Below are 19,215 nucleotides of genomic sequence, written 5' to 3'. Positions count from 1 at the left end.
ACTCTCCTGTATGATAATGCTTCCTGATTCATAGCTACCTTTTAACAGGCTGTTAGCCAATTCCTAATCTAATTAGTGCATGCTCTGTTGCTATTTCTAATGTTTTTTGATCAGAATATCACACAGTGTTAATTCTAATCTCCATAAAAAACGAATAGCACATCTCTTCATTGACCTTTATCATTCAGTCTTTACCTTCATCATATTATTTGATGCGCCTCATCAAAGAGAGAAATTGCATTTGTCTGATAAGGCTTATTTCTCCTAAAATTGTATTTACCATCATTAATTGTATTTCCATTCTTCATCGTTTCAGTCCCATACGGTAACAGCTCATGATGCGTTAGAGGCCTGTCTCTGAGGTCAGTACGGGTGTTACCAACCCAGCCAAAACAATCCCATTCTTAAACCCACTCTTTGAAAACTGATACGTTTGCTGCCGGTTTACGTTTATATATCATCAGGTGATTAAAAATGACTACTCACTGTGCTATTTTAAGCTGTGGAAAAACTCCAGCAGTATGTATGTTCGCTCCTAGTCCAGGCCACTGGTTTCCAAGTGTTTCCCAGTGACCTCTGGTACGGAAATCGTTACAAGCTTAGACTTCCAGGGAGAGCCACACACTTCCTCAGGCATGCCTTAGAAGAACACCATGAAAGGGACAATGATGAAATATCGGCTATCATGTAACTATCTATAAATGTTAAATTTCTACAAAGTGATTCCACTGAATTGTAATTAAGGGTTTGAAAGTCGAATGATTTTAAGTGCTAGTTTTAATTACCGCTTGGTGAACTTTAGTGTGTTAGAATTGTCACAACTTTCCTTTAGAATTAGTGTCAAGCCAGGCAATACAGTGGGAAATTATTAACTCATACTTTGGTTCAGCAATTATCTGCATTACAAGGTTTATGCAATTAGCTGTTTAAGATGTCATTATATTTTGCCATCTGGTACACAGGAGTTTATGCATATGAACAGGCACGTGTTGAAGTGATTTTCACTATATGACTCTTGATCTCAACCCAAATCATCACTATAATGAGTGGAAGACACAGTGTACAGTACATTAGTGGCAGGTGCATACTATCAACTTCATTTTAATAGAAGACTTTCATGTTTCCATTTTTAAAGTATTCTGCACAAGTGCTGAAAAATTAATTGCTCGTTTGCAATTTAGCAAAAACTGAGGACATGTTATTGCTAAATGCTAAGGAACATCAGTTTTCAGAAAAGCGGCCACTAATTTAAGTTCTTTCCATCTGTAACTTCAGGCCAATTTCTGCTCCAGACGGTAAGAAAGTCTCACTGAAGTTCAGCTTAAAACATTCTCTCGTTTCACGGTGAACATGCTGAATTACCTTTGATAGTCTCACAGCTCTGAAAACCTCTTGAAGCTACTGCAGAGCAAGCTGCAAGGATGCCTTAAAACCCACCTGTGCTATGGTCCATGTGCGACAACCGACAGCGTCACCGGTCCCTGCCAGTGCGCACGGTACTGTGAGCTGTGTCCTTGCTCTTACCTCAGTGCCTCTGATGTCACTTTTGCCTGTTGGCTCACGTTTGACACGCAGATTTTAAATCTGGAGAGAGAAGGTATTGCTGTCAGCAGCCTACCACAAGGAAATCCTAGCTTCCAGGCGGTACAAAATGTAAATATCCATAATGAGAGCACTGCGTACTCAGATAATACCTGGCATTTCTGACTGCGTACCATGTCTGGTGTTGTAAAAATATTCACAATCTTTAATTAGTTAAATTGCACGAAGCTATTAACCTCATTTGACACAAGGAAACTGGTCTCTGGAACTGTAAGAGACCTCCTTGGTCACAGAGACTGAAAGCAAGCCATCAGTGGGGACTATATTCACTGAACTGCAGTGCAGACTGCTAAAACCAGGCTGCAACTGCAGCACTGTCATTCATTAGCTGTAAAAGTAGATGCAATGGTTTGGGGCAGGACAAGGCTTTGGCATCAGGGAAGGGAAGGGTAGCTCCTGCCACCGCCTCCTCCCAGCTGGACTAAGTGCTAAATGCGGGACTGCTCGGGAGACGACGCAAATCGCGTGGGTCTGCTGGCAAATCACATATCTTAGGAATATTTATTATTCTGGGTTCTGGTTTCACACTCTGGGTACTCCCCGCATCTCGGGGCAGCGGTGGTTGTCTCAGAGCGGGGGAAGGTGCCATTCCCAGGCCTGCTTCCAGCCACGGCCCTGGCACGAAGCAGGGTCGGTGCTGCGTCTCCATGTGCAGTCGCTGCAACTTCATTATTGAATTACATTAACAGGCCGCCCTCTAGTGTCATATTTTATTACATGGGTAAAAAAAAAAAAAAAGGGTTGGGCGGGTAAAAATTCGTATTTTCACTTAGCAAACACCAGCAAGCCAGTCATTCGGAAGCAGCCACGAAACATTTATATGGTGCATGTTGGGAAGTCCTCTGTCAGGTTAGAATCCCTAAAATCTGGTGTAAAAGGAGATTTCTACTGAGGTTCAGGAAACCTATCCCAGAAGGCCCAAGGAAAATATCACTCAAATCTGTGCATGCATGCACTGAGGTGTAGAATTTGCCCGCTCCCTAACATCAGTATTAGCCTTTCCGTGGGTGGTTGTACCAATGCGGTGGTATATACATGCATCTGTACCTCTAATGTGAAGTATTTCATCCTCTTGTACATGCATCAATGTCATTCAGGGAAATGCCAGGAAATGTTCTTCACAGCAACACTCCCAGTGCACAGGGATCGTTTTGCTCAGGCTAAAAACAAGAAGGTGGTAGACATAAGGTAACGAGCAGTGATTATTCAAGAGTTTGCAGCGTTTCAGAGCTAAAACCAGGAAACACTAACACTGAACAACCAGGTAAATACTTTTTTGCTCTGAAACCCTTACTGGCATTAGCAGTCATGCAAAATAAACTCATCAGATCTACCCTTACTGGGCCAGTTAGGAAGGGGGAAGCAGGATGAAGCACATCCACCTCTAAAACCATCATCAGGCCAGGCCAAGCCAACAGCTGGTGTAAATTAGCATGTGAAGGTGGTGCAGGCCCATCCATTTACATCACGCAGAGACCTGTCCTTGTGTATCCGTGTTCCCCGACGCCGAAGCCACGTGCCTACCTTCCATTTTACTGATTATATTTTGTCTCCTGTGGGAGATCTGCTCGATCCCATTAAAAAGCATCCTTTCCTTTAGGTAAATAAAGGGAACAACCTCGGTGCTAGCTGCAGTGTGCCAGGGCCCCTCCCGTCCTCACCCACCCAGTGCAGACGGGGGTCAGCCCCTCAGGGCAGCCTCTGAGGGGTGACTCTGATGGTGTCGCTGGAAGAGCTGGGTGGTGGGAAATGTGCCTTTGGTTTATCCCTGGAGTGTTTGGCGTCTGCCTCCTCCTCCAAAAAACCCTTTGGAATTACGGAGGTACCCGGGAAGCGGGAGGAAGGGGCAGGGGGACACCCGGCCCTCCCCTCCCCACACGCAGGTGGCGGGACAGGGAAGGCCTGGCTCTGCTAGCACCGAATCCACACTCACAGACCACGGGCAAAAGCGAGGTTGAAGCTGCCCGAAGTCCCGTTTCGCTCTGAGGCTCGGATCGGGATTATTTCCCCCAGTTTTGGCGGGTTTGGAAGCAAAACGGCGGCCTCGCGGCCTCCCCCCCCCCCCCGCGGCGCGGGCCCCGCCGCGCGCTCCGCTCCCCGCCCTCACCCGCCGGGAGGGGGCGCTGCGCCGCCCGGCCCCGCCGCGGAGGCGAGGGGAAGGGGGTGGGGAAAGAGGCGGGGCGGTGGGCGGGGCGGTGGGCGGGGCGGGAAGGGAGGAGGGTGTGGTTTGGGCGGCCCTTGCCGGGCGCAAGGGTCGGGGCCGGCGCGCGGGGAGGGGCGGGGCGGCGCGCGCGCGTGCGCGCGGGGGCTCGCGCGCCCATGTGCACGCCGGGCCTTGTGCACGCGCACGCCCCCCCCCCTTCCTCACCTCTCACGTCCGCGTGCACGCGCGCGCAGCGGGCCTGGGCCGGGCGGGAGCGCGGGAAGTGTCCCAGCCCGCGCGCCGCCGCGGGCCCCGGCGCTAAACCCCGGCCGGGTTTTCAAACCGAGCCCGGGCGTCGAGCCCGGAGGGGGGCGAGGGGAGCAGGACCCGGGCGAGCCGGTGAGTGCGTCGGCCCGGAGACCTGGGCCGCAGAGCTGTGAGGTTTTATCAGCACGACACCCTGAGCCGTGTTTTTGCAACCCCGCGCTAACGCAACGGGAATCATTTATTACCGTTCCTCCTTATTAATTTAATTAAGCCTTGTCGGCGTAGCACTTTTTTTTTTCCCCCGTATTAAAGGAAATGAAGTCAACATCATTAAAAGGAGTGGAATAGGCGTATGCCAAAGTATTTGCAAGAGCACGTTAAAAATATTCTAATATGAATTCCAGCTGTCTCGCAGGCCGCGGGTAACTTTTCCTCAGAAATCCGGCAGCCCCGCTGCTGTCGTCCGTGGGCCGAATGCAAATCTGTTGCAACAAGGGGAAGCAACCTTCGTTATTTCCTACAACCACACTTTTTAAATCAAGTTAGCTAGTAATTTATAAAGGCCTTTGGCATCGCCTTCGGAGTAAGTCTCGTGACGTTTGTAATTAAAGGCAAATTGCACCGACCTCGGCTGCTCCAGAGAACAGTAAAAACCCCCGTGAGCCCAGCCCGGTGTGACATGGGGCTTGTGGCACAGCTGAGGGGGTCCTGCCCCGGGGGAAGCGGGTTGAGGGGGTACCTGGGTGCCAGTGTACCCCGTGCCGGCATACCCGGGTCTCAGGGGATGTATTTTGGGGTACCTGTGCACAGGTACGGCCGTCTGCTGGGGTACCAATGTGCATACATAGAGGTGTACTGGGGTGTGTGACTACTGGGGTACCTGGGTGCCAGGATCCCTGAATCCTGGGCAACGTGTGTGCTGGGGTACCTGTGTAACAGGGTACCTGTGTGCAGGGGTAGCAGTATACTGGGGTACCTGTGTGTAGGTATAGTGCTATACTGGGATACCTGTGTCCTGGAGTGTCTGAGTGCTGGGATACCTGTGTACCGGGGGTACCTGAATTCTGGGGTACCTGTGTGCCAGGGTACCTGTGAATCAGGGGTACCTGTGTCCTGGGGTACCTGCGAATCAGGGTTACCTGTGTCCTGGGGTACCTGTGTGTCAGGGTAACGGTGTGCCAGCGTACCTGTGTGTCAGGGTTACCTGTGTCCTGGGGTACCTGTGTGTCAGGGTAACGTTGTGCCAGCGTACCTGTGTGTCAGGGTTACCTGTGTCCTGGGGTACCTGTGTGTCAGGGTAACGTTGTGCCAGCGTACCTGTGTGTCAGGGTTACCTGTGTCCTGGGGTACCTGTGTGTCAGGGTAATGGTGTGCCAGCGTACCTGTGTGTCAGGGTTACCTGTGTCCTGGGGTACCTGTGAATCAGGGTTACCTGTTTCCTGGGGTACCTGGTCCCCCACTGCCCCAACTTCTGCAGAAGCTCCATAAAACCATCCAAAGGGATGGGGTGAAGAACGGGGGCCCTGGCAGGAACTGCAAAGAGCCCATCCCCTGCCAAGGGGGGACCATGTCTCTTTGGCACTCCTGTGGCCGGAGGGCACTGACCACACCGGCACTGGCCCATAGGCTCCCTCCCCTACAGCGTCCCGTCCCAGTGTCTCAAAGGCTTTGGGCAGGGCAGCACTGCTGCGAAGAGCAAAAAGCAGCTTCCCTGGAGTCTCCATCAGATGGGGGAGGCAGTCGGCCATGGCCACTCTCCCCTTCCACTCAGGTGTCCAGGGTGCTCCTCTGCTTGATACGTTTCTCCTTCCCCTACTGATTTTCCAAAACACAGGCAAAAGGCAGGGTTTTCCATGGAGATTCAGTGTTTTCTCCCTGTCTCACATGCAGGAGGCCTGCCCGTGTGTTCCCTTGGCCAAGCAGGGCAGAAGTCACTTGTGCCAAAGCTTGGAGCTCGGTGACACTGCGAATCTGGAGATATTTCTTGCATTTCACAAGAGGAGGAGAAAAAACAAAACAAAACAAAAACAAAACCAGAGCTCATTGCTGCGGTGCAACTGCAGAAAACAGTTTCAGCCTCCTGCCCTGGGTGCTGAGTTAATTTGGGGGGGCTCATGCCAGGTTTTATTAGCCATGTAAGCATCTCCCGGCGGCGTGCGACTGTCCTGCACACAGCGTCGGGCTCGGAAGTGCCTCCTCCCTTGCTCAGAAGCGCCAGCCTCAGTGACTTGCAAATGCATCTGGTGGACCGAAGCGATTCGGGCATTCCCAAAACTTCTCCCCCTGCCACCCTGCCCTGACCCTGGGTGCAGCCAAGGGGACCCGGCAGAGCCCGCGCAGGGCCCAAATCCCCCCGGATTGTGTCAAGCCCCGAATGGCAGCAATGCCACCAGCGCTTTTGATATTGATTTTCCTTTTTTCCTTTACCGTTAAAGGATGCAATGGGAAATAACAGGCAAACCGGGGCCTAACGGGGCTGGTGGGGGGAGGCCGAGGAGTGGCCCCCTCGCCTGGATGCCCAAACTCCCCCCTCCCCGCGGTCCAGGGGACCCCTTGGCTTTATGGGGGGCAGTGAGAGCAGCCCTGGGACACACGAGGGTCCTGCAGTAACTGTGCCCGTCTGGCACAAAACACCCCTGCTGCGGGGCTGGGGAGGGCTGGAGGCTGCTCCCCCCTCCCCGGATCTGCCCCCGGGAAAGGAGCCGCCGGCTCCAGCGCTGCGCTCCGAAGCGCGTAACCCCCCCGCGGTATACACAGACATATGTGTATAAAATATATAGGGATAGGCACATGTGTATGCGGATGTGCGGTGCACGCTGCTGCCAGCAGGCAGGACCGTGCTGGGCGGGAGGGCTCGGCGGGTGTCCCCCCCCCCTCCCCTCCGCGTCCCCGGGTGTCCCCCCCCTCCCCCGCCGGCGGAGCCGGGCCCGGGAGGCACCGCGGGGAGCGGCGGGGGCGGGCGCGGGGGGGCGCGGCGGCTGCCAGGTGCCCCCCTCCCTCCCTCCTTCCCTCCCTCCATCCCTCCCTCTCTCCATCCCTCCATCCCTCCTTCCCTCCCTCCGCGCCGCCCCCGCTACTTTTGTTGAGACTTTATTTTGCGGCGGGGGTCGGGGGGCGCCGGCTCTCCCCTGGATTTCTTCCCCCCCCCTCCCCTTTTTCTTAATTTTTTTTTTTTGGTTAATTTGCGAATCGGAGGGGGGTGGGGGGGCAGCTCCGAGCTGGCCAAAACCTCCCCTCTCTCCGCATGTGCGTGATTTAGAGTGACATAATTGCGAGCCGGGGCTGGAGCAGCGATAAATCAGCCCCTCGCCGGCGCGGTGCTGCCGGGACTCGCCCCAGCGCCGGACGGAGACTGCGGCAAAAGAGAAAGGGGGGAAAAAAAAAAAAAAAAAAAAAAAAAAGAGAGAGGGGAAAAAAAAAAAAGGGGGGGGGGGAAATTTCCGCAGCGGAGCGAGAGGCGGGGGTTGCGCGGGCGCGGCGCGGCTGGAGCAGCGGCGGTCCCGACCTGCGCGGGCTGCGCTTCTCCTGGGTGGGTTTTTTTTCCCCTTTTTTTGGTTATTTTTTCCCTTTTTCTTTCCTTTTCCTGTACCTTAGATGAAAATGGCTACCACTGACTTGGCGAACGTTTGAGAAGGCAGAAATGGCAGGTTGCGAGATTTATTTCTTTATTCCCCCCCCCCAAAAAAAAAAAAACAAACCCAACAAAACAATCCAAACCAGAAGCCAGACCAAAATCAAACAGCAAACTTTAAAGGCTTTGCTTTCTTTTTTTCCCCCCCTCCTATTTTCTATGTTTTCCCCCCTCTCGCGATGCGGTGCCAAGGCTGTGCCGGAGGGGGGGCACGGAGGAAGGGGAGCTGCGACGCCCATCACCGCCGCCCCTGCCGGGCAGCCTCTGCTCGGAGAGCGGGCAGAAATCGGGCAAAACCGGGCAGAAATCGGGCAAAACCGGGCAGAAACCGCCGGGCTGCGAACTCCCTTGGCGAGTAAAAATGGTGCCGCGGAGCGGGCGGATGCTGCGGCGGATACTGCGCTCCCGCGTAGGGATTATTCACTTTTTTTTTTTTTTTTTTTTTATTGTCATGCCACAGATCTACAACTGTACGTGCAAATAAAAGCGAGAAATCACGGATACCGCTTTCCTTACCAGCGAGGACTGAGTAGTTAATCCAATAAGTATATGTATTGTTTGGGGCGGTGTGTGTGTGGTGGTGGGGGGGGAGGCAGTTAATCATGTATCGCAATGTATGGATAAAATACGTGAATATTAAAGTGGCGTGGGGAAGGAGTCTCGGGGAGGGGGCTCCTTCTGGGGAGAGGACAAAGAAGAAAGTGGAAACAATCTTTTAAAATATTTTCCATTCATAAAAATGGCAGAGGGCTTATACACCAGTCTATTTCTGCGTCTGACTGAACAGCTAATACGTTATTGCCAGCTTCAAAAGATAATTGTAGTGTCGGTAGAGACCTAATAATACAGTAGCACATGTAATTTTAAACAACACCTCATTGTTTATTGGGATGTAACTTTCCCAAAGTTTATTTGTAGCATTAAGAGATTTTTAAGTGCAGAACAAATTGCAAATGAGCAGCTGTGGGACGATGCACGTTTTGTATGGCTACGAGAGTTTCTATATTTAGTGACAATCTGAATCTGAAGAGGATAAAAAAAAAAAAAATAGAATATCTGTAATGAAATGCTTATTTCCTCCTGGAGGAGGGGGGAGCTGGGCTGGGGGATCTCCAGGCTCGGCTTTTCAGTTTTCTGAGGGAGGAATAATATAGTCTGTGTGTCTCTGCCCGCCAGCTTCGCGACCGTACGTACACCTGCTCCATAGGCTCAGCAACAACCTTTTCATCCAAGAAGTTAACGAAGAGGTCGGTCATACGTATGCAGGGTGGTGTCGTGATTTATGTGTTTTTCCAGGAATCCAAATAAAAACGTAGCTGAGCGTGTCCCTTTGTAAGGGCCACCTGTGCATCACGCCTGGCTGTTCCGGGGGTTACCCTATGGAAATCATCCAGCCCAGTATAGAAGTTAACACAACAGTCGGGTGAGCAGAGGATGGTCTCACCTTCTCCCTGCTGTTAAGAGAGGAGAGCAGTGATTGTGACAGGCAGCCCACACGGATTACACTTCTTTTTTTTTTTTTAAAGACAAACTTCTCTTCTGCAAAAACAAAGCAGCCTCTCCAGAGAGATCCTGTACCAGCGCAGGGTGCCCATCCCAGGGATCTATATTGCCAGGGCTTACAATGCGGCAGGTCAGTGAATTACAGTAATAAAGACTTCAAAAAAACAATTTCAGGTGCTGAGACTAACACATTTCTTTCGCTGTTCCGAAGGAGCCGTAGGCACTGGGAAAGGCAGAGCAAGCAAAATGGACCGGGTATGCTTCACCCTGTGATTTTTTACATCTTTTAGGCAGAAGCGTTGGCTCTCATGCAGATTTGAGTTCTTACAACCAACCTTTGCATGTGAGATACACGCTTTTATGACTCACTCCTTGCACGTTATGAAGTTGTCTATAATATTAGAAGAGGTAGAGAAGTGAAAAGTTACCGATCACGGTGGAAGAGTAATACTTTTTTATTCCCTAAAATGTCATTTAATTCAAAGTTTATGGCATCAAAGTGGATTTTCTAAAATAGCTCTACGATTCAGTACCTGTCCTTCCTATGAAGAATATAGACCTCACCATGTTTTAAAGAATACCTAGTTTAGGGCTGAAAAGGATCATTTTTACAGCATGGAAAAAAGAAAAGACAGAGTTAGCAAAACTTGCCACGGAAAACTTTACTGCTCCGTATCCGCAGGGAAAGCAATCAGACCTCATGTGTGCTCTGGGTCAGCAGGGCTTAAACTGTTTTGAAAAAATAGTTGCGGAAGAGATTTGCAGATGAATTATGTGCGACACACAATGCCAGAAAAGCAGTAATAAACCTGCACCTGTTACCGTGCCCTCCTTGCCAGTCTCAAACCTAGGCACAAAGTTGTCTGAGTTTTCGTCCGAAAAGGCCACTCAGGTTTGGTTTTTTTTTCCTTCTTCCCAGAACTTCAGCATAGATGGGAAATGTGAAAGACTTAAACAGATTGCTGGTTTGCTTTTTTATTTATTTAAGGAAATAATGCACGTCTCATTTTGAAAGTTACAGACCGCAGAGAAAAGCAGGCAGCAAAGGGCTGTAGGGATTGCATGTTAATTAGGGCTAAAATACCACTGCTGCTTCTAAGCAGTGTAGGTGATGTTGTTGGCATTTTTGCACTGTATTCCTGTTTTCTCTTAGACATAATCTTCTTTGTACCATACCTCAGTTTGCGTTACCTGAATCTTACAAAGTCCAATTAGCAACTCTTAAGCTTGATGTTTCACACTATGTATTGTAAGCTTTTATGAGCGAACCCTGACTATAGAATGTTCTCCATATGAAAAACAAACCCCAAAAACATACTTTCCTTTTTGAGAAATATCTTGCATAAATATGACAGTGCATAGATACATACTAAAATAAAGAGGGTGTGTATGGGCATATAATCATTATTTGCCACCCCATGTTTATACCACCCTTGCGCAAACTTGATTCAAGCAAAACTTTCACCGAGGCGTGCAAGATTAGGTCCAAAGTGTTTATGCCAAACTGACTGATAAAACATTGGATTTAGGACGACGGCAATATCAGTACCGCACGCTGTAATCACTCGCTATCGCTGGAAACTGATTTCGTACCATTGTGAGAGGTGTCCAGCAGCTTCCAGCAGCGATAACACCGCGGGACTGCGTGCAAAGAAAATATATCTGAGGGCAACTGTACGTGTTTGCGTCCTTTCCCAGTTGCGAACGGGGGTTTTATCCAGCTGGATGGAGGCATCAACATGGTAGGCAGGGATTTTTAGGTTCATGCTGGCACAACGGCAGAGCCCAGCTCTGCCGCAGGGCTGGGCCAGCGGGTGCTGCTCAAACCGATCCGTAAATCACAGTGAGCGAGCCCGACTGCATTCACTCTCGCAGCAAACTTTCACTTCGCAGTGTTTCAAATAAATTTTGCTTTCGAAGGGGTACTTATGTTAAAATAGTATTACCGTTTATTTAGCTCCTCAGTAGAAGATCTACAGCAGAACAAAAGGGGAAACGCTGCCTATCCCGTTCTGTTTGCTTCCTTTCTGTAGTCTGTATGCTTTTGCTGGGAAGTTATTCCTCCCGCAATGCATCTCGCAATAGACTCAAGACCCTGTGGAAACGCCTCACAAGTCCGCAGGCATTGCTGCAACATGCTCAGCTCTGGAGCCAGCACCCCACGTACGCCCGTGCCAGGCAGCAATGCCTCCAGTAACTCATGGTTAAAACATCCTGAGATAGGATCGACCAGTTTTTAGTGCAGTTATTCCCACTTGCCCTTAGCACAGCTACTTTAATCCTCATCTCCACGTGTACGTGGCTTTGGGGATGCACCGACAGCCCAGACCCCGAATTTTGGTGCAGCCACCATCATCTGTCAGATGGGGACCGCAGCACCTCCTCATCCTCCCCTGCTCTCCTGCTAGGAGTCGTGGGGACGGGCAGAAAACACCGCATGCAAACCCCCTTATTATTCACACGTATTTAGTGGCGTAGGGTGAGAATTTCCATCGAATGTGTTAGTCTGCTTATTTAAGCTACGCCCTGAAATTCGGAGCCTGGAGGTTGAAACTTCTGCCCACCTGCCCTCCTGTTGAAGGGTGACACGACGTTCGCACGACCGTGGCGTTTATTTATATTGCAGCAGGGTTTGGAGTCTTCAGACTGGGGAGGAAAGCCCCGTTATGCTCAGTTCTCTGTGTGCATGTGGAATAATAAAGTAATCTCTTCCCTGGAGAGAGTCTTACAGACTATTCTCGGTTTTGGTATCGTTAAATGTCACGAAGGATGGTGGGACCAGGTTAGGCACGGAACTAACCTACGGCTCCTCCACAACATTTCTGCTGGGATTCGTAGCTAATTCCACCCTGGGTCGTGGGATGACACAGAAACATCTGGGCATTGATTTCCACCAACCGGAATGGCATTTAAGCCTCTAGGTTTGGAGATGCGAGTCACGGCAGCGTGTGGCTCTACGGCCTTGATGGAAAGGGGATCAGGATTGAACCCCTGGTGAATTTGGGGGGCTTGTGGCTCTCGGCGGGGTGAAGCCGCCTCCAGGGCAGGCAAGCAGCCACAGTGGCTCTCCCAAAGCCACCAGCATCGCTCAGGGCCCTGAAGAGCCCCGTTGTCAGGATGAGGCCTTTAATGATTGCTGCTGTATGTTAACAGGCCATACCACATATAGACCGGCTATTGTCAGCGCTGATCCTTGTCCAACTGACGGGCTATTCAAAGCGCTTCTCAAGCCTCTCCAAAATCCCAGCTTGTTCTACCCCGATGACAGCCATCCCTCCCATTCGGAGTTTTCTTTGTACGCTTGATAACATGGTGGAAATCCCTTATTATGCTTCTTTTAATAATGCTTTCACATGGCAAGGGGACATGATGTTTTAATTTATGCAGCACACATCATCCTTCGACAATTTGCTAAGAGGAACCCTCGCAACCTAAGCCTGCGCCGAATAACAGAAGTTTATGCAAAACCAGTGGTTTCCAACCTGTGGTCTGCAGCAGACCGCTGGGAATCGGCGGACTCCTTCGGAGGGGTCACCAGGAGGTAACCAAGAAAGCGGAGCCACTGCCGGGAGGTTAAAACCTGCCGCGTACGGAGCCGCACCGTCACCAGCGCAGGTCTGAGCCTCCCAAACTTGAAACTGAAAATCACTATCTGAGGGGTTTTTTGTTTTTTTTTTTTTGCTTTCTTATTTCCTTTTTTCCTCTTCCTGCTCGATACGCCGGGGCTGCAGCCCTCTGTGTCTTTAAATACTTGCTCCAGTCGATTAAAAGCAGTAAAATCGGAGGGATAACCATGGCACTCGTTAGGAGTTGTGTGAGTTAGTCTCACTTTGTTGTAAAAAAATAGTAATTAACCTTCAGATCCACTTGCTTTTCCCCCCCCCCCAGATTAATTTTGCAGTATTATCACGCATCTTGAGGCTTCCAGTTTTAAGAATATAATGCTTCTGCTGTTAATGAAGCGGGTATCCACGATCAAGGGGAGCTGAGAGCTACAGACAATTGTTTGTTTGCCTTTATTTCTCACGCCCTTTGAAGGGTTTTTTTCTTTTTTTTTTTTTTTTCTCTTTTTTTTTTTTTTTTATTAAGTGACTTTAGCAGATTGTACCCTCGGAGCTGTGAATAATAGGGTTATTCTACAAAAATGGCCAAGGCTAGTTAAGACACACAAAGCCAGGAAATCCTTTCAGGGATGAAATCAGGACTATTTTAGGGGTGCCGTGTAAGTTGGAGACTTTGCAGCTCTCTCGGTTGCTGCATTGCTGCCAGACACGGCCGGGCTGCTGGAAGGAAAGTTCCTCCCCCGCCGAGGGCTTGCCCGGCCGCCCAGGACGGGGGGGGTGGTGGTGGGAAGGCCCCCCCGCACCCGACAGGGGGGTTCAAAGCAGAGCTGGTGGCTGTGCAAAATTAGGGGGGTGTGTGTGGGGGTGTCGTGTTTTGTTAGTGCCGAGAAACTTTGCCCGTGCAGCTTTGAGGGTGCAAGGTGTGGGGGGTTCCCCGCGGCGGGGAGGGTTTGCCCGTGCGGGTGGGGGGGCACATGGATGGAGGGGGGGGTCACCCGTGCAAGGGGGGGGGTTACCGGTGCGTGGGGAGGGAATTCATGGAAGTCAGGGTTAACCGTGCGGAGGGGGGGGGGGGGGTTACCCGTACAAAGTGGGGGGTTACCCGTGCGTGGGGGGGGGGGGGCTCTCGCTGACCGCAGCCCCCCACCCGTCGCCTTCCCGCAGAGCAGCCCTGCGGCTGGGAAGGGGTTGGGGGGGGGGGAGCCCCGCAGCGGGGGCCGGGGTGGGGTAGGGGATGTCCGTGAGCCCCCCCCGGCCCCCCGGTGCGGGTCTCCTATGCAAATCGCGGCGATTGCGGAAATAAGCGGGGGAGGAGGAGGAGGAGGAGGAGGAGGAGGAGGAGGAGGGGGGGGGGGAAGGGGAGGAGGGAGCGGGCGCCTGCCGAATCCTTCGCAACTTCTGCAAAGTCCGAGGCGCTCGGAGGGCGCCGGGCAGAGCCGGGAGAGCCGGCGGCACCCCCCCACCCCCCGCGTACCCCGGTAGCCGCTCCGCGGAAACTCCGCAGCCAGGACCCACCTATAAAAAGAACCCCAAAACCCAACAAAATTCCCACCACCCCCTCTCCCCCCAAAACCTAAAGAAAAAAAAAAACAACAAAACAACCGCAACAACCCACCTAACGGCAGGCGGCAATTGGCTGCGGCGGTTTATTCTCTTCCGGGTTCCCAACGGTTGCAAGTTTATTTTAGCTATTAAAAAAAAAATATATATATATATCGAGGAAAAAAAAAAATAAAAAAAAAGTGTCAACAACGGGAACCAATCGCCTGGGCCCCGTAAAGTTTCTCACGTACTCTTTATACCTGTCCCTGGTACGTGGCGCCTCTTAAACTTCTCTTATTTTGTTGGGTTTTTAACCCGATTTCTATGGTTTCGCAGCTATTGTCTGGGCGGGAGCTGCGCGGGCGCGGAGGGAGCGCGGGTGCCTGCACCGGAGTTGCCTTTTTTTTTTTTTTTTTTTTTTTTTTTTTTTAGGGATTTGAGAAAACCGCTGAGCTTGACAGATTTCCCCCCCCCCCCCCCCCCGCCCCCCGCCTCCGCGGGACCGCCCGTACGTGCGCGCCGGCTCCGTACGCGCCGTCCGGAGCGCCCGCGGCCGCGCACAAAGAAACGCGGCTGGGCGCGGGATGTGACGGACCGCGGCGGGGGCCAATCGGAGGGGCGGGGCGGTGTGACGTTGCCGAGCGCCGACCAATCAGCGCCGGGGGTGGGTGCTGCGACGTTTGAACTCCCCCGGGGGGAGGGGCGCGCCTTTTTTTTTTTTTTCCCTGCCTTTTTTTTTTTTTTCTGGATTTTTTTTTTTTTTTTTTTTCCTTTTCCGCCGAAGTTGGCGGCGCCCCGCGGGGACGGGGCCGCTGGCGGGGACGGAGCCGAGGAAACCTCCGGATTTAGCACCCAAAAAAAAAAAAAAAAACCCAACCCAAAAACGTGGGGTGAAGAGGAAGAAAAAAAGAGCATTTAAAAATTATTTATTTTTTAAAGCGTGCTTCACAAAACGCTGAGTTGGGAAAAAACGAAGAATAACTTGCGCGCCCATCCGTTTAGCGCTGAAAAAGACCGCGGGCGCGGGGGAGAAGGTGCTTTTCCTGCCGTGTCTCCCCGCTTTTTTTTTTTTTTTTTGGAGGGGGGGTGTCCGCGTCTGCGGAGGGGCTGCGCTTGACCGTGGCCCCTGCCTAGAGGGCGCAACCAGCCGTCCCGCGGCCAAAAGTCTCCCGAAGGGCGCCAAAAGTTACTTAAAGATAATGCTGCAAACCGCAAAAGGCTGGGAACGGCGCAGCGCGGACGGCGGGGGGGTGGGTTGCGCGGGGGCGGAGGGGAGCGCGGAGCGCCCCCGCTCAACCAATTCCTCCCCCCCCCCCCCACCTTTTAAACAAACTGCGCGTTTGGGTTTGTTGGTTTGTTGTGTTTTTTTTTTACCCCTTGTGTCCTTACGGATGGGATTTTTCCCCGGGGCGCGGATAACTACGCGCGGGGGGCGCGTAACGTGCTTCCAGCATCGATGGGAAACGCAATTCTCAAGGCGGGGGGGGAGGACACAAAACAGGGGACACCCTGCGAGTCCCCATGAGCGGGCTGGAGAGCATCCAAACCCCAAACCCAAACGTTGCCGGTGCCAAAACAATGCGCTCAAGAAGTGGCAGGAGGCGCGGGTGTATTTTTAATTTTAAGCGCTTCACTTTTAAGGATTTTATTAGTAAGTGTGAGGGGGGGGCAATGCGACGTGCGGGTGAATTTATGTTGCTATTTTTAATTTATTATTTTATTGTTATTTAAGTGGAATAAGCACCCCTGACCATAAAGCACTTGATTTAAAATGACAAGTGCCAAAGGGGATGGGGAAAGTTGTGAAGGCAGCGCCGCTCCCCCCTGTGTGTCCCCGTCCCCCCCCCCCCCCCCGTCTCTTCCTCCCCCCGCGCTTATCCCCGGCCAAGGGCCGAGCGGAGCCGCAGCCGTCGGGAAGAGAAAAAAAAAAAAAAAAAAAAAAAGGAAAAAAAAAAAGCAAAACACACACACCAAAAAAAAAAAAAAAAGAGAAAAAAACACCCCAACCCCAAAAGAAGAAAACTTTGAGCCGACCGCCGCTCGCCTCTCCGCGGCTGCCCGCGCTGCGGGGCGGCGGGGCGGAGGGAGGCGGCGGCGCCGCAGCCCCCTCCCCGCCCCTCCCCGCCCCCGCGGGCGGGCGGGCGGCGCGGAGCGCTGAGCGGGGCGGCGCGGCGCAGAGCGGCGCGGAGGGGCGCGGAACGGGGGGCGGCGGCGGCGGCGGCGGAGGGGCGCGCAGCGGTGCGCTATGCCTTTAACGGCGCGCGGGGCAGGCATGCCGAGCGCGTAGTGCGGGAAAGTCGAGGCGGGGTTAAAGTTCAGCTCATGGAGCGGCTCCGCGCTGGCTGCAGTTTGGCAGAGTTGGAAATGTGAAAGCAAGAAGCAGGCTCGGGGCTCCCCCTCCTCTCCTCTCTCTCTCTCTCTTTTTTTCCCCTCCTCTCTCTCCCTCTCCCTCTCTCTCTCTCCCCCTCTCTCTCTCCCTCTCTCCCCGCACACGCACACCTCCAAACCGCAGCCCCCCGCAGCAGTCATGTATTCTCCGCTCTGTCTCACCCAGGTAAGCGGCTGCCGGGGCGCGGTGGGGCCGGCGCTGCGGGGGGGTGCGCGCCCGTGCGCGCCGGGGAAGGGGCAGGAACGCAGCTCGCCGAAAACTAACTTTGTTGCCTTTCGCTTTGCATCCCCCCCCCCCCCAACACCACCACCACACCACCCCCCCACCCCCCCCCCCTCTTCTTTTCCCCGCACGGCCATTTGTATCGGCACATGGCTAATGGCGCCTACTTATTAATGGTTTAATTAATAGAGGGGGGGTGGGGGGCCCGGCCGCCGCACGTTCCCGCACGGCTCCGGCCGTGCTTGGTCATCCGCGATCGATGATGCCGCCGCCGCCGCCCGCGCCCTCCCGGAGCGCCCCGCACCGCCGCTCCGCTCCGCGGCCGCGCTGCGAGACCGCTGCGCCTTTGCCCAGACCCGGGCGCCGGGCACGGCACGGCCCCCCGCACCCCAACACCCCCCCCCGCGGCTCCGCTCGCCCCGGGCTCCCCCAGTCGGGGTTGGGGGCGCGGGTGGGAGCTGGAAGCTCCCCGCTTTCCTTCCGCCACCCCCCCACATCCCCCCCCCCTTAACCTCCAAACCGCGGGCGCGCACCGTCCCCTCCGCACCTGGGTGTGCTCCCGCGGTGCAGCCGCCTCCTGCGCGCAGTGTTCTCCGCACCCGCGGAGGCCGCCCCAGCCGAGGAGAGGGGTGCGGGGTGGGGGGGGTCACGGACACCCGCAAACTTTTCCCGCGTGTGTTGTGTGTCCGTGTGTGTGTCCCTCTCTTTTTTCCAACACCCCTTCGCGACCCTCCCGCCCCGCGGATCGGGCCCCACCGCGGGACTCGGCGCAACTTTTGCGCCCCCCGCTTGCGGCGGGACGGGGCTGCGCGGAGGCGGGGTGGGGGGGTGGGGGTCGCCCCGCCGTGCCCTCGACTTGCGCGGCCGCGGAGCGCCGCCCGGCGCCCCCCCCACCCCCCCCCCCCCTTCATTTTCCCCGCGCGCTGCTGCAGGACGCTAAATTACACACCTTCAATTAGCAGGATATAATGGTTTAACGAGGAAATGCTTTGTGGTGGACTCAAACCCCAGATTATTTCCTCCTGCAGGAGATTTTGACTACATTATTCTTATTAATTTAATTTGAATATTTTTTTTCTCCCGGTGAGAAAGCCTCTCCAGGCTCTTTCCGTCGAGAAAAAAGCGAGGAAATGCAGCGAGAGGGGAAGCAGCTTTCCCGGGCAGCCTGAAGAGCTGCAAAAGTTTCGTCCCCTTACCTCACCGCGGTGTGTGTCCCCCCCCTTCTCCTTCCCCAGCCTCCCCCAAAATTTCTGGGTGCCTGGTGAGGGACACGAAACTCTACCGGGCTTCAAACCCTTCCACTTGATCACAGGCAGCAGGAAAACGGGAGCGGAGGGAATTTGCAGAGGACGCGGGATGCAACTCCGTGCTCTGCCTGGCTAAAGTTTGTGCCTTTAATTCAACTCTGAAAAAATACCTGTTTTTTGTCAGTTCTGCTCTTGCAGGAGGGACAGCCATACGCTCCTCGTAGGGCCAGCAACGTACCGCATCGCTTTGCATCTGCACGTGTAGCTTCTTGGCTTTAGTAGGCCCAGTTGCACATTAAAGAGAGAAAATAAATCCATGGGCCGGTTGCTCACTGTCCTGGTGTCCCCCCCCCCTCCTTTTTTTTTTTTTTTTAATTAAAAAAAAAAAAGGAAAGAAAAAAGCCAGGCACTGTGCTTTTACTCAGTTGTGAAAATCTCGCATTCTTGTTGCACGTTTGGAAAAGTAATACGAGGATTAGAGGCCTCCTGACAAACTCTTCCCTCCGAAGGATCAGTTAGGTGATTCTGTCATTTTCTGTAAAAGAAAAAAAAAAAAAGGGGGTGAGCCTTTAGCAATTGCAAGCAATTTCCTATTTTTCATTTCAGGAGCTTTCACTGATAGGAGTTTTGGGACGGAGATTTTTTTTTTTTTTTCTTTTTTTGTGTTAAGTTTTGGTGCAGATTTAAAGGGAAGCTTTCGAAAGTGGGTTGGAAAAGGAAAACAAACAGAAATCCTAGTTATGAGCGTATTTATCCAAGCACTGGAACTGAAATGGCACGAGCATTTTGTATCATCTGTCAGGAAAAAAATCTAAACATCGTTCCATTTACATATCTGCTGAAGATCTAGGAAATAGTTGGGGAACATATGCACATCTCCTAATAGATTTACAAGCAAATGGATTGTAAAAATATTAACAAGGGTCGCTGTAGCTGGCTTAATTTCAAAAAGATCAGCAGAAATATATTGTTTCAAAAGATTACTTTGCACTGTTGCATTATTGCGGGCGCCTTTGGGCTGGATTTGGGGGCTCTTTTGTAGTAGGGGCTTTTTTTGGGTTTGCTTTTTTTTTTTTTTTTTTTTCCTTTTTACACCTTTCTGAAGA

General features: G+C 52.7%; 1 protein-coding gene across 13 annotated transcripts in view; it reads left to right on the top strand.

Moving 5' to 3' along the window:
• The window catches only part of NFIA (nuclear factor I A), a 358,382-nt gene that overhangs the window by 87,229 nt on the left and 251,938 nt on the right, over positions 1-19,215 (top strand). For 6 of the 13 annotated variants that reach the window (XM_074906095.1, XM_074906100.1, XM_074906099.1 and 3 more), the window contains exon 1: positions 16,464-16,805. The exons of the other annotated variants lie outside the window; for them this stretch is intronic. In XM_074906095.1, coding sequence (XP_074762196.1) covers positions 16,779-16,805 — 27 coding nt within the window. In that variant the 5' untranslated portion in view covers positions 16,464-16,778. Of the gene's footprint in view, positions 1-16,463; positions 16,806-19,215 lie in introns of those variants that run through there. 13 annotated transcript variants of the gene reach the window in all.

This window comes from Athene noctua, chromosome 5 (genome assembly GCF_965140245.1).
Source record: "Athene noctua chromosome 5, bAthNoc1.hap1.1, whole genome shotgun sequence".
NCBI classification, from domain to species: Eukaryota; Metazoa; Chordata; class Aves; order Strigiformes; family Strigidae; genus Athene; species Athene noctua.
The sequence above is the reverse complement of the archived record's forward strand: the minus strand, read 5'-3'. Positions and strand labels throughout refer to the sequence as shown.